The sequence below is a fragment of the Abramis brama genome, assembly GCF_963993115.1.
Source record: "Abramis brama genome assembly, chromosome: 4".
Lineage (NCBI taxonomy): Eukaryota > Metazoa > Chordata > Actinopteri > Cypriniformes > Leuciscidae > Abramis > Abramis brama.
The window spans coordinates 16,101,147-16,128,878 of record NC_139966.1 but is presented as its reverse complement, the minus strand read 5'-3'; the positions used below and the strand labels follow the sequence as shown (position 1 = coordinate 16,128,878).

Below are 27,732 nucleotides of genomic sequence, written 5' to 3'. Positions count from 1 at the left end.
AAGGCCTATTTTTTGGGCTTAACCTCCCTACTAGATAACAGGATCCTGATATAGATATTGATGCACAAACGCGAATATGTTCTATAGACTATAGTATATCGAAAGAATAAACCAGTCTTATAAACTCCCTGATCTCCTTGGTTTTAATAAAATGTAATTTAATAGTCATAATAAGATTATTTCCAGTACATGTCTCAGGCTTACACAAGCATCGTCAACTCACTCATTAGACTCCTCTGCACACTGGTTGAACTGGCTCATATTCGAGTCTGTTGTGTTACTTCGGCTGTGTGTCTTGCGTCATCAACCCGGAACTAGTTTGACTGAGTTGTTGTGTTTCTGTGTGTGTATAGATGACCGGCTCATTCTTCACACCCTATATCTTATTACTAAGCCTGAAAACCAGTTGCACCTGTTTTGTTCTTTTCTTGTTTCATGTATGTGCTGAAGTGGGAAGCATCGAGTGGATCTGAGACCGTGAGAGATCTGGCAAGTACCTTTTATCATTATATTTAAAGCAATAATTTATGACAATGACTGGAAATTCAAAAAACAAGTTAATATATAACTAAAAAGCAGAATCGTCTGATTCTCAGTAGCAAATTTACTATTTTATTTCTTCATTGGATGAACTGGCTGGTGAATTGATGGAACTTTAACCTCCACCAATAAAGAAACAATAATTCATCTTTTATAACACCATTTTTTTCTGAGGTTACATTTGGTGAGTCTATAAAGATTATTTTTGATATAGACAAATTATTAAGTCTTTATATACACAAGGAAGCTTTTCTACAATAATGAAAATAATGTGATTAAAATGATGTGACGCAGCCGCTCCGCCTCAGACCAACGTAGATCATCTTACATTATATACAGCTGATGGTGACGAACATGAAGCAGGGCAACAACTCACTGCGTGATGAAGCCTATAGAATGCAGTTACAAAGACCCTTAAATTCAAGATATCAGGGAAAAATCCCCTGTATGAATTTTGTCTCATATTTATATCATATAATATATTTCAGCAATATCACATGAGTGTTGTTTTTGTCCCAAATAGCATGAGTGCACATGTGATATTAATTTCATACAACAGTTCAATAAATAAGAAGTTAATATTGTGTTATTTTCAATCAATCGGGTGAACCAATGATTCAATGGGCCATTGAATGAATCAGCCATTTGAACGAATCAAATGCATGGATGGCCCAGTGAATTACTCATTTAGACATTTTCTGCCACCTACTGGCAGTTTTATTTTCTTATTTAGAGTATAATTTCATAAAAAAAAAAAGAAAAAAAAAAAGGTAAATTCTGTCATCATTTACTCACCCTCATGCTGTTTCAATCCTGTATTTCTTTCTTTTATGGAACAAAGATGTTTGGTTACCAATCTATTTTGGTCTGTAAATATATCTAAATACCAATTCAGATGCAACATCTGAATTAAAAAAATAAATAAATCATGGCCATTGTAGCCTAATTTTTATTTAATTTTTTATTCTGGGTTTTGTTGGTGTGGAAGGAAAGTGCGCAGCTCATCAATTCTGGTTGTGCTTTCTCTTTGGTTTTTCAATGGCAGCATCTTTTTCTTTACAACTGAACCATTTTATATTGTGTGAGTGATTTGACTCTTAATGTGAATTCCACAATTGTTTGATTAACATACAGACAGCCTTTATATTAAGACCAGGAATCTAATATAATGTTACACATCAGATGTTTTTCCCAACATAACCAAACGTTCACATAAGATATAACAGATAATGTTAGCCTGAATACTCACAAAGACAGATATTTTGAAATACTGTAATTCTATGTATATGTGTATATCGTGATCACACGCTGTCTGAGGCGTCTTCGAATCTGTCAGTCAGAGCGAGGAAGATCGTTTCGTCTACATCAGCATGAGTTTGAAAAACACATTCCTTTGGTTCAGACTCATGCCATCAAGAATTCGCTATGAATCTTCACAAAGTTGGAATGCTGTGTTTTAAAATGATACATACTTGTGCTGAGGGGAAGTGCCAGTCTTCTGTAGCTCGTAAATACACTGTTCCGCATTCTGACATTTTGCCGTCGGCACATGGTTCTTCATCCTAGGTCTGGTACGCAATAACTTGACACTTGCACCGGGGGACATAACTCAAGAAAGAAACAGAAGTTTCTTTTCATTCCCTGAAGATGCCTGAAGATTTTAAAGACAAACCACCATCAATTCACCTGTGTTTTCAAGAGATTTATAGTAACTTCAAGTAATTTCAAAAATATTTATAATTTTTAAATGTGTTATTTTAGGTTATTTCTGTTAAAAACCAGTAAACATTCAACTTAAAAAAATAATCTATGTTAAGTCAAATAGAATATTTCTTTCTAAAGCTACTTTTTGTACTGTCTATTTGATGCTTTTCTCATTTACCACAATAATACTTTTGTATTTAATCAGTTAAAATAACATTATTTACCAATTAGCATTACCACTCATACTATACAAATTGAGCAACAGTCATTTTTAAATCACGTAATGATATAGAACACAACCACAACCTTTAAAGGGGTCATCGGATGCCCATTTTCCACAAGTTGGTATGATTCTTTAGAGTCTTCATGTAAAGTTTGTAACATACTTTGGTTAAAATTCCTCAATGGTTGTGTAAAACAACACCCTTTTACCTCCTCAAAAACAGCTCTGTTCACAGCGACCCATTTTGGTGCATGTCTCTTTAAGTGATAATGAGCAACTGCACCCCATCCCTCTCTTCCGGGGGTGTCTATAGACGAATCCGACGAGCGTTCTGTGTAGGCTGCCATCTTGTGGCGACGCCATTACTGAGCTGTTACTGGTGTGTAAACAAACCTCCGTGATAACGCACCCTCGATGACAGCTACAGCCAGGCAGTATGACTTGTTGGGTTGATGATGTTAGACAGTGGCCTCCAGTCACAGATGAAGGTACAAACAATTTTACAGATTATTTATGAAAATAGCTTGGCAATAGCTATGCTAGCTAACGAGGAAACTATAAAAATATCTGTCCATTTGGCAAAAAAAAAAAAAAGAATGATATCAAATAAACGAATTCATGTTTTTCATATGTGACCATTATTTATCTCATTTTCACATTTCAAAAGGAAAGGGTAAGGTTCAGCTAACTGCTAGCGTTGTTGGTTCTCAGAGTGAGAGTCACAGTCAAGCAAATCAAACATTAACAACAGACATAACAGTAATGTTACTACTGCCCCAACGCGCCCCTTCTGTTGTTGTAAAGGTATTCAAGAGTATTTTCTCCTTCGCCTGGCATCCGATGATCAACAAAATGCCAACTACAGGTCACTGATAGAGGGTCAAAAAAATTATCTGAGCTCCGGATGGGTTGGTCACTCTACACTACACTCTACCAGATGATAAACACATAGTTCTAAAAGGACCTGTACGATTTTCACAGACCATTAACAACACTCATACTGTACAAATAACTCTGCAGAGGAAGAATAGGAAAGTTGTAGATGTAAGGTTAGTGACAGTCGTAAATCGCGGGCTGTTTATTCCAGTGGAAGCAACCAAACCAATAGGAGGCAATGGCACAACGCTACCCAGCAACAGCTCAGTAATGGCGCCCGCCTACTTCCGGTAGTTTCGCCGGATTCGTCTATACAATTAGTATACAAATGGCTGAGGAAATATGCTAATACGGGACAGTCCGTCAGTGGTCGTGGGCGGAGCATGAGCAATATGACATCATATTAATGGCTTGGTTATTAAGAGTGTTTAGGCTTTTTGAGGATTAAAAAAGTGAGTGAATGGATTTTTTTCATTGTGCGGTGGTTGTGCCCACACACTGCAAAGACACATTTATATGCAAAACATTTTTGCATCCGATGACCCCTTTAAAAACAATAATAACTGTTACTAACAAACTGAAAATTAAGCTGTTTTTATTAATCTTGCAAGTTCACATTTTACAGTGAAAACATAACTATCCAGTTAAGCATTACACAACACTATAAATATTTTGGGTTGATACATTTCATACACGTTTGTCATTCAAAGCACATTTTCACAAACTAGTAAAATGACTTCTGATCAAGTTCAGCAGGATTCATTTGAAATGACTGAATAAAGAGTGTCTGACTGTCATTTTTCTCATTCTCACGTCTGGTAGAAGTGAAAGAAATTTCAGAGCTGCTGTTCAACAACTGTTCAGAGGACAAATAACAAATATTATTTGAGGTGAGTGTTTCATCTTTCTTTAGATGTTTTTATGTATATGTTACATCTTATAATATGTCAATTCTGAGACTTTAATGCTGAGCTGAAGGAAATTGGATGATTTTATTTAAATTATTACCTATCAAGCACTGAACGCGTCGGCCCTTTCTAAAATCCATGTTTATGGTAAGGGTTACACACTGTGGCTTCGTTCTCTTTGTATGTGGCATAGACACTTCCCGTACGGGCTGGGGAGTGGTCTTAGGTGGCCATCAAGCCCAGGGGATCTGGTGAGGTCATCATCTCGATTGGCACATCAACTGCCTCAAATTGATAGCTGTATTTCTGGCCCTGAAGTACTTCGTCCACCAGTTAAAGGGTTAGTTCACCCAAAAATGAAAATAATGTCATTAATGACTCACCCTCATGTCGTTCCAAGCCCGTAAGACCTCCGTTCATCTTCGGAACACAGTTTAAGATATTTTAGATTTAGTCCGAGAGCTCTGTTCCTCCATTGAAAGTCAATTGACGGTATCTTAATTTATCAAAAGCATCATTAGCCATCTAAGGTTGTAAGTTCCATTGACTATTGATAACTACGGAATTTGCGACCATAGTTGGCTTTGGGAAACACACCCCAAGGGGGGGTGGCTAATTGGGCTTAAGCCCCAAATGTTTTGTCAAAAGCCCCGAATATTTTAGGTTTTTTAAAATAACTTCAACTTCATTTCCTCTGTCTTTCTGACCGGAGCAGCAAAAATGAAACAAAAGCTCTATTACCATGCGTGGTGGTGGACGGTAATGCATCGCGCATCACTCAGCTTGTTTGCCAACTGCCAATAAAAACTAACGAAGAAGAAAATAAATCTTCTTCTTCGTCGTCGTTGTCATCGGGGGCTGGCGGGCTGTTGTAGGCTATGTTTCACCGGCGTCGCGTCGAAGCGAGCTGGCTAGGTGTTAACAAGGTGGGAGCGTGTTAACGTTAGGTGTTATTAAGAGAAATTAGTTGCTAACAGTGATAGGCAGATGATTTGGCGGATGGCACTTGTAAAACCAAAACACACAGCTTGTATCAAATGCTAAGTTATCTCAGGGCATGTTTTACAGCTAATCTCGGCACATTAGTGGGATAAGAAGAGAGACTAATTGAGAAATATAGTGATAAAGAAGACTAGAAAGACATGAGAAAGTATATTTCCTCCTCCTGATGACAACAATTCCAAGTACAGATGCATCAATATCGTGGAAAAGTTTTTTTTTTTTTTTTCATACTTTAATTTAAAAAGTAAATCTTTAATATATTCTACATTCATTACATAAAAAGTGAAATATTTCAAGCCTTTTATTGTTTTAATCTTGATGAGGGCTTACAGCTCATGGAAATCAAAACTGATGGTGAACAGTAATAATGAATAAATAGTAGCAGCAGAGTGTTGCTAATTAAATGAATATCACTGTCCACAATTTTATATGTAAGCTTTTTGGACAACGCATCATTATTTTACTGTAACATAATGCACAATATCATCTATATTTAATGCAAAAATTCTGAACAAAAAGTATACATATTTAATACTAAGACACAGGTCTTTGGAACTTTTATTGCACACATGAGACTTAAATTATTATCAGCGAGTTATGGTGGCGTTTTGGCCCCAGTCTAAAAGGGCTGTTATAAGTTTTACACGCCACCAGATGCCACCAGATACCACTGTGTTTATTTTCCCAGATAGTGTATAGATTTTTAGGCATTTTATCATCTCAAACAGCCTGAAAAATAGTGCATTTAGCTGATGTAAATGGGAAAAAAATCTCCCCGGGGGAGTATGCCCCCGAACCCCCCTAGGTTTGGGCAAAGCCCCGAATGTTTACATTGTCTGGCTCCGCCCCTGCACCTGCCCAATCAAATCCAAAACTGCACAATCTGGCAATATTACTCAGAAGGGGAAAATTATGATAACTGTGGGAATTATGTGGCGCTTGTTAACCTGCTTCAAAAATATGAAGCTAATATGACAAACCAGCACAACACTTTGAGAATAGCTTGTAAAGTCACATTCAGAATAGGCTTGAACTTGAATGCCAGTTATATTGCAATAAGTGACTGTGTAATGTTACGGCTGGCTCATATACCGCAACATAAAAGAGGCAAACAACAAATGCTTTAACAATAAACCAATTTATTGTCAAACCAAGCAAAACCATTATTAAAGAATCAAAAGAAACTGACGTCTGGGGGGAAAAAACACACGTGTGTGGTTACTAAATAAAGGCACTAAGAATAAATATGGGAAAACAAAGATACAAAATAAAGAATGTGAAAGAGAAGTAAGAGAACTCTCACGCCAAGTCACAGGTCTTTATACTAACACCTATGGTGAATTAATTAGGGATTTAATACACCTGTTGCCCAACTAACGTCAGCACTGTGTAGCAGAGCCAGCGGGGGTAAACAGGCAGTCGTAACACCTCCCCCACAAAATGTATTCCTCTAAGGCAGGGATAGGCAACTCCGGTCCTGGAGGGCCACTGTCCTGCAGAGTTTAACTCCAACCCTAATTAAACACATCTGAACAAGGCAATCAATGTTTCAGGATTACTAGATAGATACAGGCAGGTGAGTTTTTATCAGGGCTGAAGCTAAACTCTGCAGGACAGTGGCCCTCCAGGACCAAAGTTGCCTATCCCTGCTCTAAGGAATGCAAAAAACAACAACAACAAATTCTCCAGGATTGATCCCACTCCACTTGGTTCCTAGTTCCTGATTCCTGGGCCCTAGGAAACAGGATAGAAAGAGAGGAGAAACAACAAAATATATATATTCTCATGCTCGAGATAGGGCATCAGCAATGACATTTTCTTTCTTTTTTTTTATTAACAGTTTTAAAGTTATATTAACAGACACAAAGCATAAAACATTAAGGACAACAAAAGAAACATTAACACACAATGGGAAAAAAACAGAAAAAACCCCCAGAAATGTCTGGATTGCCTAGTCAGCAAATATATACAAAGTAATTATTGAGAAAATAAACATAAATTACAATATTCACAATTGTTCAGTTAATTCACCACAGGAGAATAAAAATAAATGTTAAACTTCCAAAAGTCTCAAGAGAGGTCCCCATGTGGCTTCAAATCTTTTTTGTGAGCAAAACTCCCCAAAATGTAACTGTTCCATTTGGATAATATAAAGCATCTCATTTAACCATCTCCGGAAACAAGGGGCTTGTGAAGTTTTCCAATTGAGAAGTATTACTTTTTTGGCTGCAATCAAGCCTACCATTAGTGCATGCTGAAGAGTATGAGGGATAGTATCCATTACATCAGAATAGCCAAAAATAGCCAGATTGTGGTCAGGTTGAATGTCAATTCTGTACGCGCTTGAAAATAATTCAAAAATGTTAGACCAGAAATCATACAAATTAGGGCAAAACCAAAATAAATGTGCCAATGTCCCCTCCGCCTTCTTGCACCTATCACATTGAGAAGATATGGAGGGAAATATTTTGTTTAATCTAGTTTTGGAGTAGTGAATGCGGTGTATAACTTTAAACTGGATTAATTTATATCTCGAATTTACAGAACAGCTCTTTATTCTCGATAGGCCTTCTTCCCAGATCTCATCAGACACTTCATCGTTAAGTTCAGCAGACCAGACTACTTTGAGGTGGTTGGTGCATACAGATGTTGTAAAAGCCCGAACAAAACAAGATACTAAATATCTGGTTTCAGGATTAGAAGATGAAAGATTGTGAATAATATGCTTTTCAGGTTTATTTAAAAACTGTGAAATATTTTCCTTTACATAATTTCTAATTTGCAAGTAACTGAAGAAGTGAGACTGTGGGAGTGCAAACTTACTTTTAAGTTGTGAAAAAGATGCAAATTGATCATCTATATAGAGATCTCCTATACAGCATAAACCTTTTCTCCTCCATCCTGAAAAAGCTCCATCAGTCTGAGAAGGTTCAAATGAGGGATTGCATGATATTGGAGTATTGAGTGAGACCTTCGGTAATTTATAGAATTTATTTATCTGCTTCAAAATCCTCAAAGAATTTCTCAACACAAAATTATAGCTTCCTATTTTGCCGATCGATTTACACTCTGTAAAAAGTAAAGTTGGGAGAGAGGACTCTGGCACTGACATAGCCTCAGCACGAACCCATAATGGGGAAATCTCAGGCAGCATGTTGTCCAGGATGCCCCTTTTCCATAAAGTGAGAGCTCTGGCATTTTCTGCCCAATAATAATGCTTTAAAATAGGAAGGTCGAGGCCTCCACAATCAGTAGGTTTTTGCAAGTGGGCTTTTGCTATGCGAGGTGTTTTATAGTTCCATACAAATGACAGAATAACTGAATCAAGTTGTTTAAAAAAGGTTGCCGGCAAATAAATAGGGAGATTTTGAAAAAGATATAGAAACTTATGGAGAGTAACCATCTTTATCATGTTCACACAGCCAATTAGCGATAAAGGAAGCAGTGTCCATTTTTCGATGCTTAATTTGAGTTTGTTAATCATGTCTAAAAAATGTAATTTAAACAAATATTTAGGGTTCTTTGGAATTTTCAGGCCAAGATATGCAGTGATCCTCCACTATTTTAAATGGTATACTGTTCACCTATTTAGGAGGTGCAGCAGGCGTAATGATATGACGCAGCGCCTGCCGCCTGATAATAGGCTACCGAGCTGGGGACTATTATCAGGCACTGCGTCATATCATTACGCCTGCTGCACCCATGGTACGGCAGCAAAGTTTCTAGATTATTACGCAGGAATGAGAGTACAGTTCCTAGCTATACCAGACAAGAAAATCGTAACATTTCATTTTCCGTCGGTTTTAGTACACGATGTAACTACAGAAGAGTCAAGTTTTAAATAGGAAAAATATCGAAACTCTTCATTCATTTTTTTGAGAGAGATGTTAATGGTCCTGTCCGGTTCAATTCATTATGCTAAGCTATGCTAAAAGTGGGACCCCCAGACCCGGAGATCGGCTGAATGGATTCGAAAACGGTAAAACTCAACTGTTTAACTCTGGGGGAGTTGTAAAATGAGCATATTTCCAAATAAAGTGTAGTATCCCTTTAACAATAAAGCAATTTATTGTCAAACCAAGCAAAACAATTATTAAACAATCAAAAGAAACCGACGTCTAGGGGGGAAAAACATACGCGTGTGGTTACTAAATAAACAATATCTGGCACTAAAAATAAATATGGGAAAACAAAGATACAAAAGAAAGAATGTGAGAGAAGTCAGAGACGTGAGAGAACTCTCACTCCAAGTCACAGGTCTTTATACTAATACCTATGGTGAGTTAATTAGGGATTGAATACACCTGTTGCCCAACTAACGTCTGCACTGTGTAGCAGAGCCAGCAGGGGTAAACAGGCAGGCGTAACAGTAATTAACAGGTGTCAACCATCATGGTGGAATATTTGCAAGATGCAGACCACTCAAACATTGCTGCAGGCCTCACCATTGAAACATTGACTCACCATTGACTCTTTGTTAAACACTGTTTTTGAGGCTTTCTTGAAAGTATTGTCTTCCTACCTGGGAGTTTCTCCAGCAAATGGTCTATCAGATGGAGAAGAGTCATCATTCCTTAATTTATTTTATTTTTTTTAACTTTTTTTTAAAAGTTTGTTAGAACATTTATTGAAAGACCATCTGTTGCAGGATTCTTTTTTTTTTTTTCAAGATAGTTCTTTATGACTCTGTGACACCATACCTCCCTATAATATAGTAGGTGAAAAGCAGCATGTGAAATGAGTAGTATGTCAGAATTCATAGTAATCATAAAATATTAGTAAAAGTTCCCAGATGACTTACTTATGTTTTGTTGGTCACAACGATAGAGAATTCAACATATAGACTTTAATAAACTTTAATAAACTGATACTCGAGAACTAAGGGCTTAAACACACAAGGAAAGGTTATGAGGTAACTAAATGAACAACAGGTGAACGTGATCAGTAACTAAGGGAACAAACTGACACACACAAGGAAACAACTTATAAGGTCAACTTACAACAACAGGGCACTCAGAAAACAGAATAATAATAGAAAACGATTAAAACTAAACCAAACAGAGCATACACGTTATACTACTTTATTTGCCAAGTTTCTGAATTTCACATCCAATGGACACTTTATTATACACAGACCATTGGAGAAGAGTCGTGAATGGCAGGGAAAAATATCTGGATGTTGTCCGCATACACATTGCAAAGACAAGTGTAAATCCACTTCTGATTGGAATGTTATCCAGCCATCATGTCTGCATTCACAGGTGGACGTCACACAAAACCCCGCCCACTGTCATTATTCCCCCTCCTCTCTCCAGAACTGAGAGCTTTTGCGATAGTCGAGTGCGAAGTACATGTAGGCTACATCGCAAATATACTGAAATGTTTGCCTTCGCAGTTCGCACCCGAAAGTTGCAGAACCGTTTTCCCACCACAGCTGGCAACGTTCTCGGACCAATACGGTTCTCTGTACCGTTTCCATTACAGCATCAATCCACATTATTAGTACTTGCAGCCTCTTTATCCTCCTCATTTTGCGAGATTTGTAAAATGTCCCCCGACTGAAACCATTTTTAAAAGAAAACCCACCACTTCAGGTTGACTTTGGGTGAACTAACCCTAGAAGGTTCAGAATAAGAAAATACTTTGCAGTAATTCAACTGGAAACAATATTATTTTTCTTACCCCATTGGCTGATAATTTTGCTTGTTTTGAGCAAAAAGGTAAAAATTATACAAAATATTGACATAGTATCTTGTGTCATTTTACTTGTCTAGTAAATGCATCTTGATTTAAGAATTTTTAGATATTTGGACTGGAAACAAGACAAAAATACCAAGTAGGAAAGGCATTTTATGCCATGTGAGCTATCACAAAAGTACTTTCAAAATGATGCCATAATCATGGCATGACGCATGTCATAAATATGAAGCAGGTTTTATGCATTTTTATTACAAGTGTCATTAAGTGTATTCGTTTATGTCAAGTTGTCATAACAAAGACATCTCAAACAATGTCGTATTTGCATAAAAATTTCATAATTGTGCGAATGACACTTAATGACATTTCTCACAAACATGCATAAAACGTGTCATGTCATGATTATGAAGGTGTCATGTCAGTCTTATGCCCACCCCTTCAAGTAAAGTGTTACCCAAGTCTTTTGCAAGAATATCCACAGTGGCCTCAGAAACCTTTTAAAGCTGCCGTCGGCAACATTTTTTTGATCATATTCAGTGTAATCGACACTATAATCCGACAGAACAACATAAATAAGGTGGTTTTAGAAAAAAACCCGAGCTTCTAACTCCACCTGGAGCGTGTTATTTGTTTTGCAAAAATCCAGCGCTCCCGATTCATCAGGTCCAATCAGCGCAGGGGGGTGTGAGATCTGACTGTCAATCACAGGTCGTGCACACGCCACAGATCCCCCCTCACTCGCGCACGTTAATATCACATGCACACGCCACGCCTGAAGTTCGCCTGGAGATTGCATGAAGCGTGATGGCGGAGAGAAAATCTACTAACAAGCTTCCAATTCCTCGGTTATTGCTATCTATGGATAGATTAGCCAGGGCAGCCTACCTCCGAGTCCATGGTGTTGATAGATGCTGAAGAGACGTACGCGTTCACAGAAAATCAGGTACACACGCACAGTGACGCACTGACGAGCACGACCTCGATGGGAGGGTGCTCGCTGGTAGTGGGGAGGGGCATGAGAGTTGTAAACATTCAAAATTTTGGCTAATCGACCCAATCTGCCAGACTTGCCGACGGCAGCTTTAAAACAATAAAGATATAGCTCATAGTACAGGTAATGTTATATTTCCACTCAGTAAGAAGAGTTTTGGTATTCTTTAATATTGCATTCTTTCTCTATTGTCTCAACTTTTTCACTTATTCATTAGATAAGATTCACTTATTGCTTAGAAATGAACAGAGTAGAACTGAGATTGTTTACAATTTATATTGCAGTACACTTTGTATTAAACAATAGTTGACCCAAAAATTAACATTCTCTAGACAAGGGTTGAAGTCACCTAAATGAAGAACAAAAAATATATTATGATCCACCATAGATCATTTCTCAAATTGCTTATCTAATCTGTCTCAGCTGCTGCCTGAACCCAAACAAACAGATGAACTAGAAGAACTAACTAGCACTATGAGCACCATTCTCTCTAGAACACTGGATGTTGTTGCACCGATTAAATTAAAAAAGGTTAGAGAGAAAATTAAAGCACCATGGTACAATATTACTACGCATGTTTTAAAGAGAGAAACCCGTAATTTAGAGCGTAAATGGAAACAAACTAATTTAGAGGTCTTTAGAATCGCGTGGAAAGACAGTATGTCACGTTATAAAAAGGCCCTAAAAGCGGCCAGGGCTGAGCACCTCCGCAAACTAATAGAAAATAATCAAAACAATCCTAGGTTTTTATTTAACACCGTGGCTAGACTAACAAATAAACAGACGTCACCCGAACAAAATATCCCGTTACAGTTTAGTAGTAATGATTTCATGAACTTCTTCACTGAGAAACTCGAAAACATCAGAACCACAATTGTAAACGTTCAATATTCAGTCACGCCTTATAATTCAGCCTCAATTATCACCCCGCAAGAACAATTACAGTGCTTTACAACTATAGAACAAAAAGAGTTAAATAAACTTATCACTTCATCTAAAACAACAACATGTTTATTAGATCCTATACCAACTAAATTACTGAAAGAAGTGTTACCTGTAGCGGAAGAGCCTCTCCTCAATATTATTAACTCGTCTTTATCTTTAGGTCATGTTCCAAGAACATTTAAATTGTCAGTTATAAAACCTCTCATTAAGAAACCACAATTAGATCCTAATAATCTATCAAATTATAGACCCATTTCAAATCTACCTTTTATGTCTAAAATACTAGAAAAAGTTGTGTCCGCTCAACTGGGCTCTTTCTTGCAAGAAAATGACATCTATGAAAAGTTTCAGTCTGGATTCAGGCCGCATCATAGCACTGAAACTGCGCTTGTTAAAATCACAAATGATTTAATTTTAGCTTCTGACCAAGGCTGTATCTCAATACTAGTTTTACTTAATCTTAGTGCTGCGTTCGATACTATAGATCACACAATACTCTTAGATCGACTACAAAATTATACTGGTGTTCAAGGACAAGCATTAAGCTGGTTTAGATCATACTTATCTGACCGCTACCATTTTGTCTATTTAAATGGAGAAAAATCAATCATAACTCCAGTAAACTATGGAGTGCCGCAGGGATCTGTGTTGGGCCCTCTATTATTCTCAATATATATGATGCCACTTGGAAATATTATAAGGAAACATGGAATTAGTTTCCATTGTTATGCTGATGACACTCAAATATATATTTCATCACGGCCGGATGAAAACGCTAAATTATCCAAATTGACAGAGTGTGTTAAAGATATAAAAGGTTGGATGACGCGTAATTTTCTTTTATTAAATCCAGACAAGACAGAGGTAATACTTATCGGTTCAAAAAACCGCCCACAGAACCTCTCACAATACAACTTTGACATCGTAGGATGTCCTGTTACTTTATCCTCTACAGTAAAAGACCTGGGTGTTATACTCGATTGTAAACTGTCTTTTGAAAATCATATTTCGTATGTTACAAAAACAGCCTTTTTCCACCTTAGAAACATTGCTAAGCTACGTAATATCCTATCAGTTTCTGATGCAGAAAAGTTGGTTCATGGATTCATGACCTCGAGACTAGATTACTGTAATGCTCTATTAGCCGGTTGTCCTGCATCCTCAATAAACAAGCTACAGTTAGTCCAAAATGCAGCTGCTAGAGTTCTTACTAGATCAAGAAAATATGATCATATAACACCGATTTTATCATCACTACATTGGCTACCTATAAAGTTCCGTATTAATTATAAGGTATTGCTACTGATTTATAAAGCCCTAAACGGCTTAGCTCAAGTCTATTTAACGGATCTTCTATCACCCTATAATCCATCGTGCTCTTTAAGATCAATAAATTCTAGGCTTTTGGTCATACCTAGGATATCAAGATCCACCAAAGGAGGGAGAGCATTTTCACATTTGGCTCCGAAACTCTGGAATAGCCTTCCTGATACTGTTCGTTGCTCAGACTCGCTCTCCCAGTTTAAAACTAGATTAAAGACGCATCTTTTCGGCCAGGCATTCATATAATATTGTTAATCTCACAGTTCAAACTACAATCCGACCTCTAGTTCATAAATGCCAGAGGAGAACTGGCCCGGACTGAGCCTGGGTTCTCCCAAGTTTTTTTTTTTCTCCATTAGGTCACCTGATGGAGTTTTAGGACAACATTAGGTCACTTGATGGAGTTTTTTCGGTTCCTTGCCACTGTTGCCTTTGGCTTGCTCAGTTGGGGATATTTTGGGGATATTTAATTTTATTCTATCAATCAATAAATTCCACTAGAAACAAACCTTGTTGTATTTTTATTTTTTTATTTTAATTTAATACTGTGAAGCTGCTTTGATACAATCTGTATTGTGAAAAGCGCTATACAAATATACTTGATTTGATTTGATATACACTTAAATTATAAAAGCTAAACTATTGTGAACTCTGTCAGTGATGATAGCAATGCTAGAATGAGCCCTTTCAAGCCCTTTTTTTCCTTTTCTTTTTAAAAAAGGAGATTCCCCCTTCCATATGTAAAAGCGCTTTGAGTGCCGAGAAAAGCGCTATATAAATGTAATGAATTATTATTAATATAACACTCAGAGGTGATTACATGTGCCATGACTGTAATGTACCCCTCGAAGTCAACCTGTCAGTAGTTATCGCTACTGTAAACAGCAACAGAAAAACCAACAGGATAATGAGATAATTGAAACCATGAAGCCCAATAGACACTAGCCGCGTTTCCATTACAGATTTGCGCAAATGTTTTGCGCTATTATCTAAATATCGATAAAAAACTATAGCGAAATGACGGCGTTTCCATTAACCGATGTTATGCGACTAAACCGTCACATATGCGACTAATATCACAGCCACCGCATTAGACATTATTATTAATGGAAGGAGACGTGGCGTGTTATCCAAGCATTAATGGCAGGGAAAGACCCTTATAATGCGAACGACACATGGAGTTGGGTGTTTCGCCCTCATTTCTGCTCCGAGGTTTTGATTGTGGCATTTCTATGAGATTTAGAATCCAGCATTCCTATAGGCTAATTATTGTTTCTTTTATGAATTTAATAAAGAACTCGTGTATTCTGTCCAAACTATCCATGTAGGCTACTTTTGTGTCCATTCGTTTTTCCTTTTTTAACCCGTAATTGAAAAACGAAAAATGAACGGTTGTTGTCTTTTTAAAACGCAAAGTTGAACACCAATTTTTTTTATTTGAACTGGCTACACCAACTGCTGCGCAAACCTAAATATCGACGAATTTTCAGAGTTTTGTTTATGACTTTTTGCCCCTTTATTAAACATTTAAAATGTTCACAAATTAATATGGAAAACATGTCGAATTTACTGGTTTTCTAAGGCCAAATTAGGACCTGGAATTGATGTTTTTCCTGCAGTACTGAATGAGAAGAGCGATTAATATTATTTATAAACTATTGTTTTGGCTAAAATCACATCTCCATCTCCGCTGTTAAGCAGATGCGCTGTTTCCATTGCAGTTTTGCGAAATATTCCTTTTTCAAATTGCCTAAACCACCTCATGCGAGCGTAAAAACTTTTTTGCGAAAAATGGGAGTTTTTGCGAAATTGACGTGTTTCCATTGTGCGTATTTTCAATTCGCAATTTCTATTTGCGCAATTTGAAGGGTAATGGAAACGCGGCTACTGTCTGCTTATACTAACATCTATGAAAGAGTGACTTCTAGAGAAGAGAGCACGTTCTATTTTTATTTTATTTTTTTCTTCTCTTTTTTTTTTAGCACAATTCTTTTTTTTTTTTATTCAAAGCCGCTAAAAACTGGTAGAGCTTAAATGCTTTGTTTTGGAACAATGATTATGTGTTTACCTGAGTTTGCAGTCACAACACAACAGATAAAGCGTTGTCAGGATAATTCCGGTTCGCGTGGCTACGCGGAAGCGATAAAAATTCTGTATTATACATTTTAAGGCCAGACTAGTAGTTTGTTGAGGGTTGGTTTGTAGGGAAACACTACACGCCTGCACACATATATTCAAACGAGCATCCCTATTGACTGAACTTGTAATGTGCATGTGCACGCCATCAGTGTTCTCACGGGTTCGCGTTTTTTAAGTTTACGCAGAAAGAACTTAAAAGTTTTCAGTTAAAATGGTGTCGTGTTAGCGACAATAACTTTATTCTAGAGCTGCTATAAAGCCAAAACTATCTCTGTAACTTTAATTCCATATTTTTAATGTAAAAATGCTTTGGAACAATCTACATTGTTAAAAGCACTATATAAATGAAGATGACTTGACTTGACTGTCCCCCGCGTTGAGAGCAGCTGCCTCTGACGAGCCGACTTCAAGCTCCGCACGAGCTGCCTCGATAGACAGAAGGAAACCGTCCAGGTTCACTTTCAGGTCGAAGGCGGGAGACTGCAGGTCAGCGATCTGCAAATGCAAATGAGTACACAGGCAAATGCACCCGTCTCTCTCGTGTTGACAGGTTCTTGAAATTGTACGAGTTGCCGTCCTCCGCCGAGTTGACGAACCTGTCCCACAGCGTAACCTTTATTTGCCCATCCCAGATCTTTAAGCTCACAGTCCGAGCCGTTGACGTCACCACTTTGCTCACAGATCCATGAAGTTTAACCTTTCCGCGGAGCTCTCCCACCTAAACACACCAAAAACACAACATTAGTTTTCTATCCATTGCGGCCACAAACAGGAGCGTTCAGGAAATGTCAGCTTTGCGATTCACATCTTCTGCTTCGGACCGAGGGCTTTCACCTCCTCTATAGTCATGGTTCTGCAGCTCGGCGGCGCACACCGCTAAAACGGCAGACTGGTCACCTCCACGCTCGTCCCACGAGAGCACAAGACGTCAAAGCCGTCTGGATCAGAGAAGCCTATAGGAACAAGCAAAAGAGTTTAATTTAAACCGAGCCCACTGGCGATCCAGCACTGAACCACAACACATGCCATCTGTGAGGCTGATCTGTGAAAAGAACTAGGCTGCTTAATCAAGCTGCGCCTGACTTTGCGTGGCCTCACTCCGTTGCCGTTCTTTTCTGCTTGACTGAAGGTGGCTTGCTTCGCCATAGAGAACACGACCACTCTGTGTTACTCCTGTCTGGCGCTCTGAATCACGGCGGTGAAGAACGGAGAAATGTCCCTACTCTGCCGCCTGGGTGACACGTTATAGATAAATCCTTCCACCGCGTCTTCACCCTCTTTTCGGACCTTTGCAGGTCTAGCCATCCCTCCGCTTCTTGATTGTGATCACTGATGCCGTGTTCTCCTGGAACCACAAATTTGCTGTCTCGGACAAATGACATAATTGGTTGCTCGAGCCCCTGCCATTTTTCAAAACGAATCAAAAGTGCCCTTCTCAAACAAATATCAATGATGATAATATTGTGGTCAGTAAAACAAAATGCATTTGATTATAATTAATTATGATTATAATTTGATTTATTTTTACGTTTCTGTCAATCTGAGGTGTCGTTGCCATAACGCGTTGCTATGGGTTGCGTCACTTGCGTCAAGTTGCGTGTGTCTTGCTTCAGACGAGGGTCTAAAACTCCGGAGTAATGTATGTGTGGACAGCAGGCGTAAACGTTGCAAAAGTTAAGCGTATTAAAATCATAATGCAATAGTGTAAACGTATGTATTCCACCGTCGAGCCAAATATAGTTATTTCAGTGATGGCTCGACAGCAGGAAGGAATAAACCATAAAATTGTTAAACTTTTTTTTTTTCAATAATAAAAGGTAGTGTGTCCATTCAATAAAAAATCCACATATTTTAAAATATTACATAATTCATTGAAGCCTGTTTGTCATGTATAATACACCGAACAATCGTTATCTGGCACAACAAGTTCAAATTTCATTGGACAATGTGAAGTGGAGCGGTCATTTTCCAGTCATTCATAAATCGTTTGAAAATTAGATGGACAGACAAATTAACATTTATGAAGCGCTCTGAATCTGCGTCGTTTAAACAATGGATGCTAATTGACTACAGAGCACTGCACAAAACCAGCATCAAGAGTCGCATTAATAGTAGGTAATATTAAAGTCACTTTTTATTTAGTCTATGTATTGATACACTGTTTACCATTTGATCAAACTATCATAGTTGATTAAATGAAGCCCAGGCGCCACCTATAGGCCTATTATAGGCCTATTACAACAACATGCAAAATGGTGACGTGAGGACTTTAACATTTTTGATAGCTATGCAGCAATAGTATAATAGTACAGTAGCCTACTACTGGTCAAAAATGTGGACACATTACTATTTCGATGTTTTTTTTTTTTTTGTCTCTTGTGCGCATCAAGCCTGCATTCATATGATCAAAAATACAGAAAAATATTATTACAACTTTTGAACTTTAGTGTATATTGGTACAAAATAATGTATTAATAATGTATCAATACAAATAATATACAAAATCATTCAGCGTTGTTTCCAAACCTGCATGCAGATTACTTGCTGTAAACTACAACATAAGCACATTTACCCCTCCTGGCTGGCGTGCAAGAACGTCATTCTCTAGCAACGAAAACCAGTAAACTAATCAAGGATCTTGCCAGGACGTTGCCAGTTTTAATATACAAAAGTTGGTGTTTTGAGGTGTAAACGACATGTCGGATTGTTGTTGTGCGATTGGATGCACTAACCGCGTTTGTTGCCCGCCAGATATCACGTGACTGCAAAGTATCAATTCTGGAGAAGAGAAAAGTGAATCACAGTTTCTCAGCACGTGATTGGCTGTTCGCTACTGATGTCACACCTAATCTCCTAAAACTCAGGATCAAAGCCTGAGTTGACAGAGAAAGTTAATGATTAGCGTCATGGTACCAACAAGCCTGGTTGGATTGGTTTGGTTCTGTCAACTCGAAACTAATCCTGTAACCCTAAGTTTGTTCAACTACTATCATGTTACGGTTTCAAGGTCTAATTCTAGTTGATGACAATAATTTAACCAAAGTTAATAACTTCTAAACTACTAGTGTTTCTTCAACAAAAAGATTTAATAAATAAACTGCAAAGTTTGTTTACTTATAAAATATATTTTATAATCATATCTAGTCTTGATTTACTATGATTTTGTTCAGGTTAATTTCAGATTCAGAAAGAAGAATGTCTCACACTGTCATACCCGTGAACTCTTCGACGGTTGTCATCCAGTTTCAACCACCAACACAAACACCAGCAGCTGGAACTGGGACAAATGTTCCTGTGCCTGTTTATGGACAACAGCTAGCAGGAGTTTCACCTCTTCATGGACTTCAGCCTTTTCTGAAAGGCCAACCAAAAGCCCTCGGGGTGAGGAATTGTTCACAATCCCAAATCATTTTTATGTGTTTATGTCAGTGTGAGTGTTATGATTTGGTGGTATTAGTTGTTGTGGACAGCACTCAGCAACAACAGTTGAAAATAAAGCGCAGTTTATTAATAACACAACCCAAAGTCGTAGTCCATTAAGCAGGCAGAAGCTCAGAGCACAGTAAATCCACACAAAGCATAACTTTTTTTTTTTTAAAGTGACAATGCAAAAAATGTATAGTGTATCAGTCACAGAGTAGAATGATTTACGGATGAGAAAAATCTGTCCATTACTTGCAATGGGAGTACCTAACTACAGCTGTTATAAATGTATATTGTTTATGTAATATTGTTCCCCAAAGTGTGATACTGTTTTACTTTAAAATACTTTCTTATCCTTCACAGGTTGTCCAGATTATGATTGGTCTGTGGACTTTCCTGTTGGGAATCGTGTATACAATTTATGCAGATTCCATCTTTGTCTTTAGTGGTATTCCTTACTGGGGATCTCTCATCGTAAGAAACACAATTATACAAAAAAGTGTTGTGTCTTGTGAGAGTATGTAACAGAAGTCACATATTCCAGCAGAAGCCTTGATTTGTGTCTTTCTCTCAGTATATCATCACAGGCTCACTCTGCATTGCTGCAGAAAACAAACCGAATTCACCCTTCAGTTTGTGTTTGGTATGTACACACCACTTGTTGTTTTTCAGGGTTTAACCAGAGGCACTGGAACCCTGTTGTGTTTGTACTGATTTTCTGTAGTGATTTCTTCTTCCTTATTTTTCTGCCAAAAAAAAAAGTGTATGGGCATCATTGACTGTAATTCGTAGAGAGAATGGCGAGAAACAAAATAATTTTTTCCCATGAATCCTCAAATGCATTTCTCTGAATTTATTTCCATCTATAAACATTTCTGCCATTTTCATTTTCTAATATATCAATATTAATATTTCAAACTAGGCCATTGGTCCAATCTGCACTAAATTTTGCACATTGCAGCTAGGGATGTTGCTGGCAAAAAGTTATCAAACTAATTTTGATTAATCGAAGCATTGTGCCAATATAAGTGAATCAAACAGTCTCATTGAGCAACGCTCATTTTCCACAAATTTACATTTTTCTCCTGAACGCAACGCACAAACATAACGTTGGGTGTTTCTCAAAACCAAGAATGCAAAGATCGGACTTGTGTTCTTGGGGAGAAGCTCTTGCTAGTTGTTCTTGGAAGAATGAACTCACAAGGTGACGAGCGCACAGAACGCTGCTGACAGTTTGAGACGATGTGTTCTTGCTGGTATTGTGCAATAATACCGCCGCACAAACGCCGTCTGCAGTACCCAAACATAACGAGAATTATTGACGATAACAACCAGGCTTTATCGCCCACGCCTACCCTCAGCTCAAGGGATTACTCTACAACTGTACACTACAATGTAATGTATATTCATAACAATAAAGCAACGCCTATGGAGATTCTCACTTCCGAAAACGTTTGAGCACATTTTCGATTCGCCAAAAAATTTCGTAAAAATGTCAATATTATCTACACAGTTGATTTCTCGCATCAAATGTTCTCAGAAGTGAATTTAGTGATGAAATAGCGTACGAAATTGTAGAAAAACGACTTGTATTGACCTGCCTTGATCTCCTTCCTCGAATGCCGAGATGAATGCTGGGATATTTCTGAGAATATATTTCAGTGAGAATTCACACCAAATTGACCCTTCGCTAAGCCCCGCCCTCCTTAGTTACTGTTGCTACGCCTGTCAAGCTTTTGCGTCTGGCACTTATATTACAGTATGTATGCACTGGTTTCAGACATTCCCAAGGAGATAATTAGTCATTTTTGGCGAACAGGTGAAAATATGAGAGAGCAAGACTGCAGTATGCATTCGAGGGCTATATCCACGACATAATATGCAAACGATTAGAGAATAATTTCATCAAAATTGAAGCTAAAGTCTATAACGTTAGGTCCCAGCGCAAGCAGCAGCCGCCTCATACGCTGACCATTCAAATGGGAAACACACAAATTGAGGAACAGCTTTGTGCATGCACAGCAGGGTAAGTGAAATGTGAAAATATTCTAATATTTATAAAACAAACAGCTTATCCATATGTACTGTGGAATAAACACAAGACATTAGCCTGACCACTTTGCAATGATAACATTCTCCCGCTTATATTTGTAGCGCCAGGCTAACGTTACTGCTCACACGTCGTGGGTCACATAAGTGACTACTGTTATGAACTGATTAAGTTTGCATACCAACCTTTTCCTTGGAGATCTCCGGCAAGCTCCCTGATGTTCCCTCCTTTTACTAACTACCTTTTACTTTTACTAGAACTAACACCGGGAGAGTCGCGATCGGATTGGGGTAACGTTACTAGTTTGGCCGTCGATTAACAAAATGCTGAAATATATTTTTAAGTAATGTTAACTTATGTCAGTGAGCCTCCGTCTTGCCTTTAATCACACTGCTTGATGATCCATGAGCTGGACAATAACTTTATTCTAGAGCTGCTATAAAGCCAAAAAACTTTACTTTTAATTTCCTATTATCAATGTAAAGCTGCTTTGGAACAATCTACATTGTTAAAAGCGCTATATAAATGAAGATGACGCCCGGCATTTCTCCCTTTGGGTTTTAGGTTTCGGGAAGGGAACAAAATCCACCACCCCGTCCAAACTTTTAGGATACCGGGTATCAGATTTGCACAGTCCATACGCACAACGCGGCATGTTCCCCTCTCGCTCGAAAGCTTGCCAGACCTCCCGCGCCTAGTTACGGTTGCTAAGCCACGATTGGCCTGTGGCGGTTTTCGGGCGTGGCTTAGCGAAGGGTCAATTGTGTCAAAGTTGGACCTAGCCGCTACAACAGAAATTGTAACACTGTAACTGGAGGATCGGTAAAGTTAAAAATGAATATGAATCTTCTTTGTTGGATGTCAAAACAAAACTTATAATATGACTCGGCTAAGTTCAAAACATGTATTCTAGTAGCCAATCACATTTCAATGACTAATAACTTCAAATTTGAATGGCCCACCTTTATGAAAATGTACATATTTGTACGCAGTGTGAAAACTAGTATGTGTAACAAATTTTGTGGGAAAAAATTTATGTGTAACCTTTTTGGCTTATATTTTATTTCTTAAGGTGTTGACATTAAAGTTTAAGCCCAACAGTTCACACAAATACAGTTTAAAAAGGTTAGAAGACCATACATATAATACAAATAAAAAGAATATTAAGGCCTGGTTTTACAAGCCAGGATAAGGCTTTAGTTCAATTAGGCATATGAACATGCTTTTAAAATAAAATATTACTGGTGTGCATCTTGAGACAAAACAATGACAGTGATACATTTTAAGATCTGTCAGAGCAAGTTGCTCTCAGTTAAAACAGCCCAAACATGTATTTTTTTTAGTCTTGGACTAAAAGCCTTGTCTGTGAAACCAGGGATATGTTAAATACTTTCTTATACAGAAAATGTTAAGCTGGAAATGATAACTCCATTATCACTTGAAATTGAACTATTACATACAATTCATCTAAATTTCAATGTTTCACACGAGTCCAAATACACGCTTCAACAGACAGTGTAATGTCTTTGCCAGCTGCGCAATATGTGGATATGTACATATTGGGTTTTCGTCAGCAGGAAGCCTTTTCCCGCCATTTTCAAATTAACAACGCAAACAAACCACGTCAGTTATGAATATTTGATGAATAATCTAAATTCGAATTTTAATTTTGAAAGCCCTTCCAAATACTCTGAGATTCTGCAGCAGATGTCTTTGAATGTTTTCCTCTTGTTTCAACATGTCTGCATACTGTTGTTAGGTGTGGTAGAATATCTTTCCATCTATGTTAACAAACCAATGCCGAGTTCACACTGCACGATTTTCAAAGTAGTGTGTTCACACTGAACGATGGATCGGCGACAGGAGGTTTCACATTTCATGACTTTACAAAAGAAGGAATCACCGACAACTTCTGTCTGGTCCACAAACTACGTTTCACAACCAAACACACACGAGAAGTGATAAGGAAATAATGCAAGATCACGCGTGCGTGAGACCAGAGTTGTTATTAAATTGTTAAATTGTTATTAAAAATGATAGCTTGCAAGAAGCTTGCGATCCAGCGAAAAGGACAACAAATAAAGTTTATGCAGGAGGAATTGGTTGGGGAGACGAGAGACATGTTCTGCAAAGAGAGTTGGGGGTAAATAAATAATTTTGCAATGTGCTGCAGGTCAAGAAATGTGTGTGCTTTGTTTCTGTTTGATATAACTGTAAATATATCTATTAAAATATAGATATTGTGGTCTATAACTCCTCCTGAACTCCCCGCTGCTCTGTCTCTTGCTCTCTCATTGGCTGCAGGTCATCCCCGATGTAGTTTTCGCTGATTTTGAAACAGCGAGCCAAATATCTCACATGCGTCGGCGACTCGTCTGCGATTCTCGATTTTCGTCTTTGATAATTCACACTGTGTGATTGTCACTCGCGTGAACGAGCACCGATTTTTCAGTTATTTGTCGGCGATCTCCCAAAACCTGTCAGGGAGGGGCAACAAACGAGGCTTATAATCGTTCAGTGTAAACTTGGCATAAAGGTCTTGTTAATTATTTAATCCATTTTATGTTTTTTTTTGCCCTACCTGCAGGTGAACGGTTCGCTTGTAATGAACATTTTCAGTGCTCTATTTGCAGCCACTTCCTTCATCATACTTGCAAAAGATTTGGATACACGGCCGACGTACAGTCACTGCCCGCACTGGGGTAATTGTATTCCTGTTGATGTAAAGTATAAGGTATGTCGCCAACTTTTATCTTGACATTTATTTAGTAATCACAATAAGATCACTGTGTGGTCAGCACTTGTCAAAAGTAAAGCTATAATCTGTCCAGTCTTTTTCCCAACATTTCAGAAGTAGTTTATAGATCTCTTGCTATTACTGAAGGCATTGTACATTAATTATAAACTCAGTCCAGTTTGACCTGTTAATATGTTGTATTACTATATGAACCTCAAGGATGATAGATTCTGAACTTCTGAACAGCTTGTGTACTGATGTGAGTGCTAATCATCAATTATTTTGTCATTATTATTTGTGCTAATGTTGAATTCTCTCTCAGACTCTCTTCTTGGGAATCGGTGGTGTATTGTTGATATTCGCCGGCCTTCAGTGCCTCATCTCCATGTCTCTGTCAGCGTTTGCTTGTAAAGTCGCCTGCTGCTGTTCTCCACCGGTGAGTGATGCGTTCAGGGCTAGAAGCTGAGTGGCCGCTATGGTTGCTAAGCAGTTGCTAGGGTTTTCTGGGTGGTTGCTAGGACATTGCAGATTGACAAAAAGACGGGTAGTTTTTCAATTTCTATTGTTTTCAATAATCTGCACAAGTTTTGACACCAAAATATTTCATCAGGATTTTTGTCTTTTCCTTTTTCCATTTGAAATAGTGTTGTCTATAAACCTGTAATACTAGAACTGTCATCCAATGTTATTAAATTTATATTGCAGTAAGAAGGTTTAAAACGCAATGTGTGTATTTTTCCAAAGGTGCTGAATGTTCACCAAGTTGTTATTCCACAGTCCTATGCCTTTAGACCCAATCCATCAGAGGTAAGAGAAGCTTGTAGCACCAGTCTAATGGGACTTTGTGGAAAATATATGTGTGTGTGTGTGTGTTCAAGAATTGATTAGAATGATCAATAAATAAGCATTAAAGCTGATTTAAATACCTGTTTTCCTTGCAGGTACCTCTGGTGAGCGACTCTTCCATGAATCATGATCCTGCAGATGTTCCCCCACAATACAGTGAATGTGCTGATCCTTAATATGAATATTAAAAAGTGAACCGAGCTGTGGTCCTGCCACTGGGTTTGATGCTTTCACAGGACACACGGGTTCTTCCAGTGATTCAGGCCTTGTCCACACTAATACGTGTGGCATCTTTTAAATGCTGTTTAAACTTGTGACAAGTTTTGATAAATAATAATAATCAAATAATCAAAAAAAAAAGAAAAAGCATATTTTTCTCTCCGTTTTGTCCTTCTGTTCACACTGAGATGCATTTTTACTAATAAAAAACGTTCTCCAAAGTGGATTAATTTGAAAACACAGTTTTCGCGTTGTAGTGTGGACTGTCAAAACTGAGTTTTTTAAAAACATTGATGTAAGTTTAGTCATGTGACGCATATTCATGTTTATACCAGTGTTGTGCCTGTTATGTATGATTCACTTTCACACTGTTGCTAAAATATGTTACTTTACACACTCTTCATATCACAGTCCTGCAAGGAAGACAGAAAATTTACTTGCATTTTGTCCTTCAGTAAAACATGAGAGCAGTCTCGCTTTAGACCAAACATATAATGGTGACTGAGCGCATCAGTGAATGCTGAGATATTTTGTTAAATAAAATAATCCTGTCAGAAGAATTAGTAAGTTTTTTATTTACTTTTCCATCTGTATCATCTCAGTGAGCTTTTGTGAGGTTTTACGCATGCGTAGTAAGGTGCATTCAGCGTTTTCAGGAGTGTTATGTCTCTTTTTAAATTTTAGATAGGGGTAGGGGAGTATAACATTTAAATGAAGATGTGCGTATAACCTAATATGAAGGACCGGGCAATAAAAGGAAAAAGATCAACTCAAAAACTCAGCTCAAAAGTATTTATTTTACAGAACCCAAAAGTGAAAGAAATAATATTTACAATATTTACAAACAATGAGAAGAACGACAATTAACAATACTAAATAAAAACAAACAAAGGTGGGAAGGCGAGCTCAAGAGATGCCAAATGAAATAAATAAATAAAACAGAACAAACTAGCTAGAATATTAATGCAACTAAACTAACTACCAAATGAAAAATGTAGAAAAGAAAAGTCTTCGGCGTCAAGACGCCTTAACAAAACTACACTAACTACAATATAACAAAAACTTACAGGGTGTGGCACTCTCCTAAACCTAGTGTGTCTAATACGTCAAAACCCAAGAGTCCTTTTTTCAACAATTGATGTATTTCTAAACCCTAGATTAGAGGTCCCTGGAGTTATACCTATGGATGTATGTGAGAATCTTTTGGAGTTCTTTGTCGGACGTATATCGGACATCCGAAGGAATATACAACAGTGTTCATGTGAGCCTATGGATATACCTGTAACTCATGCTGTGTTGTCTGATTTTGAGACTATTTCCTTATCCACACTTTTATATATTGTTTGTAAGTTAAAGCCGACAGTCTCACCACAAGATATTGTTCCTACATTACTATTTAAGAAAGTTTTTGATCTGATTGGTCCATTTGTATTATCAATAATTAATAAGAGTCTATTGTTTGGAATTGTTCCAACTTATTGTAAACATGCTATAGTGCATCCGTTGCTGAAAAATGCAAACTTAGATAAGAGTGTGCTGTGCAACTATAGACCAATCTCAAAGCTTCCCTATCTAGCTAAGATCCTGGAGAAAACAGTCTTTATCCAACTTGAGTCTTTCCTTATTGACAATACTATTGGTGAAGTTTTTCAGTCAGGGTTCAAAAAACAACATAGTACAGAATCTGCATTATTAAAAGTATTTAATGACGTTTTTATGGCCACAGACACTGGGGACGTGACCTTACTTCTACTATTAGATATTACAGCAGCGTTTGACACAATTGACCACAATATTTTAATTTCACGCTTAGAAAACTATGTAGGTATTCGAGGTATTGTCTTAAATTGGATTAAGTCCTACTTCCAAAATAGAAGTTTTTCAGTGCAAATGGGAGAATGTACATCGAGCTCAGCGCCTTTATCATGCGGTATTCCACAAGGATCTATTTTAGCACCAGTCTTTTTTTCTCTTTATATGCTTCCTTTAGGCCAGATCATTAGTAAATATGACGTCTCTTTTCACTGCTACGCAGACGACACTCAGTTGTATCTACCCTTAAAACCAACTGTCCCTGCTGCTGTTGAAAGGCTGGCAGAGTGTCTTGGG

At 37.7% G+C, this 27,732-nt stretch overlaps 2 protein-coding genes and 1 long non-coding RNA gene across 3 annotated transcripts in view; 1 reads left to right on the top strand and 2 right to left on the bottom strand.

Annotated features, from left to right (window-relative positions):
• The window catches only part of LOC311081732 (membrane-spanning 4-domains subfamily A member 4A-like), a 191,321-nt gene that overhangs the window by 119,879 nt on the left and 43,710 nt on the right, over positions 1–27,732 (bottom strand). The window lies entirely within an intron of this gene.
• On the top strand, positions 415–26,538 carry LOC311081731 (membrane-spanning 4-domains subfamily A member 4A-like). Its single transcript, XM_084112351.1, has 9 exons — positions 415–489; positions 4,166–4,233; positions 19,519–19,729; positions 20,135–20,245; positions 20,346–20,414; positions 24,409–24,555; positions 24,881–24,994; positions 25,303–25,365; positions 25,500–26,538. The coding sequence occupies exons 3-9, from the start codon at positions 19,544–19,546 to the stop codon at positions 25,578–25,580; spliced, it is 771 nt and encodes a 256-aa protein (XP_083968477.1). The 5' UTR covers positions 415–489; positions 4,166–4,233; positions 19,519–19,543; the 3' UTR covers positions 25,581–26,538.
• On the bottom strand, positions 16,688–19,655 carry LOC311081742. Its single transcript, XR_014605997.1, has 3 exons — positions 19,563–19,655; positions 17,183–17,301; positions 16,688–17,066 (listed from the first exon to the last, which is right to left on the bottom strand). It is a non-coding gene; the product is annotated as an uncharacterized lncRNA (long non-coding RNA).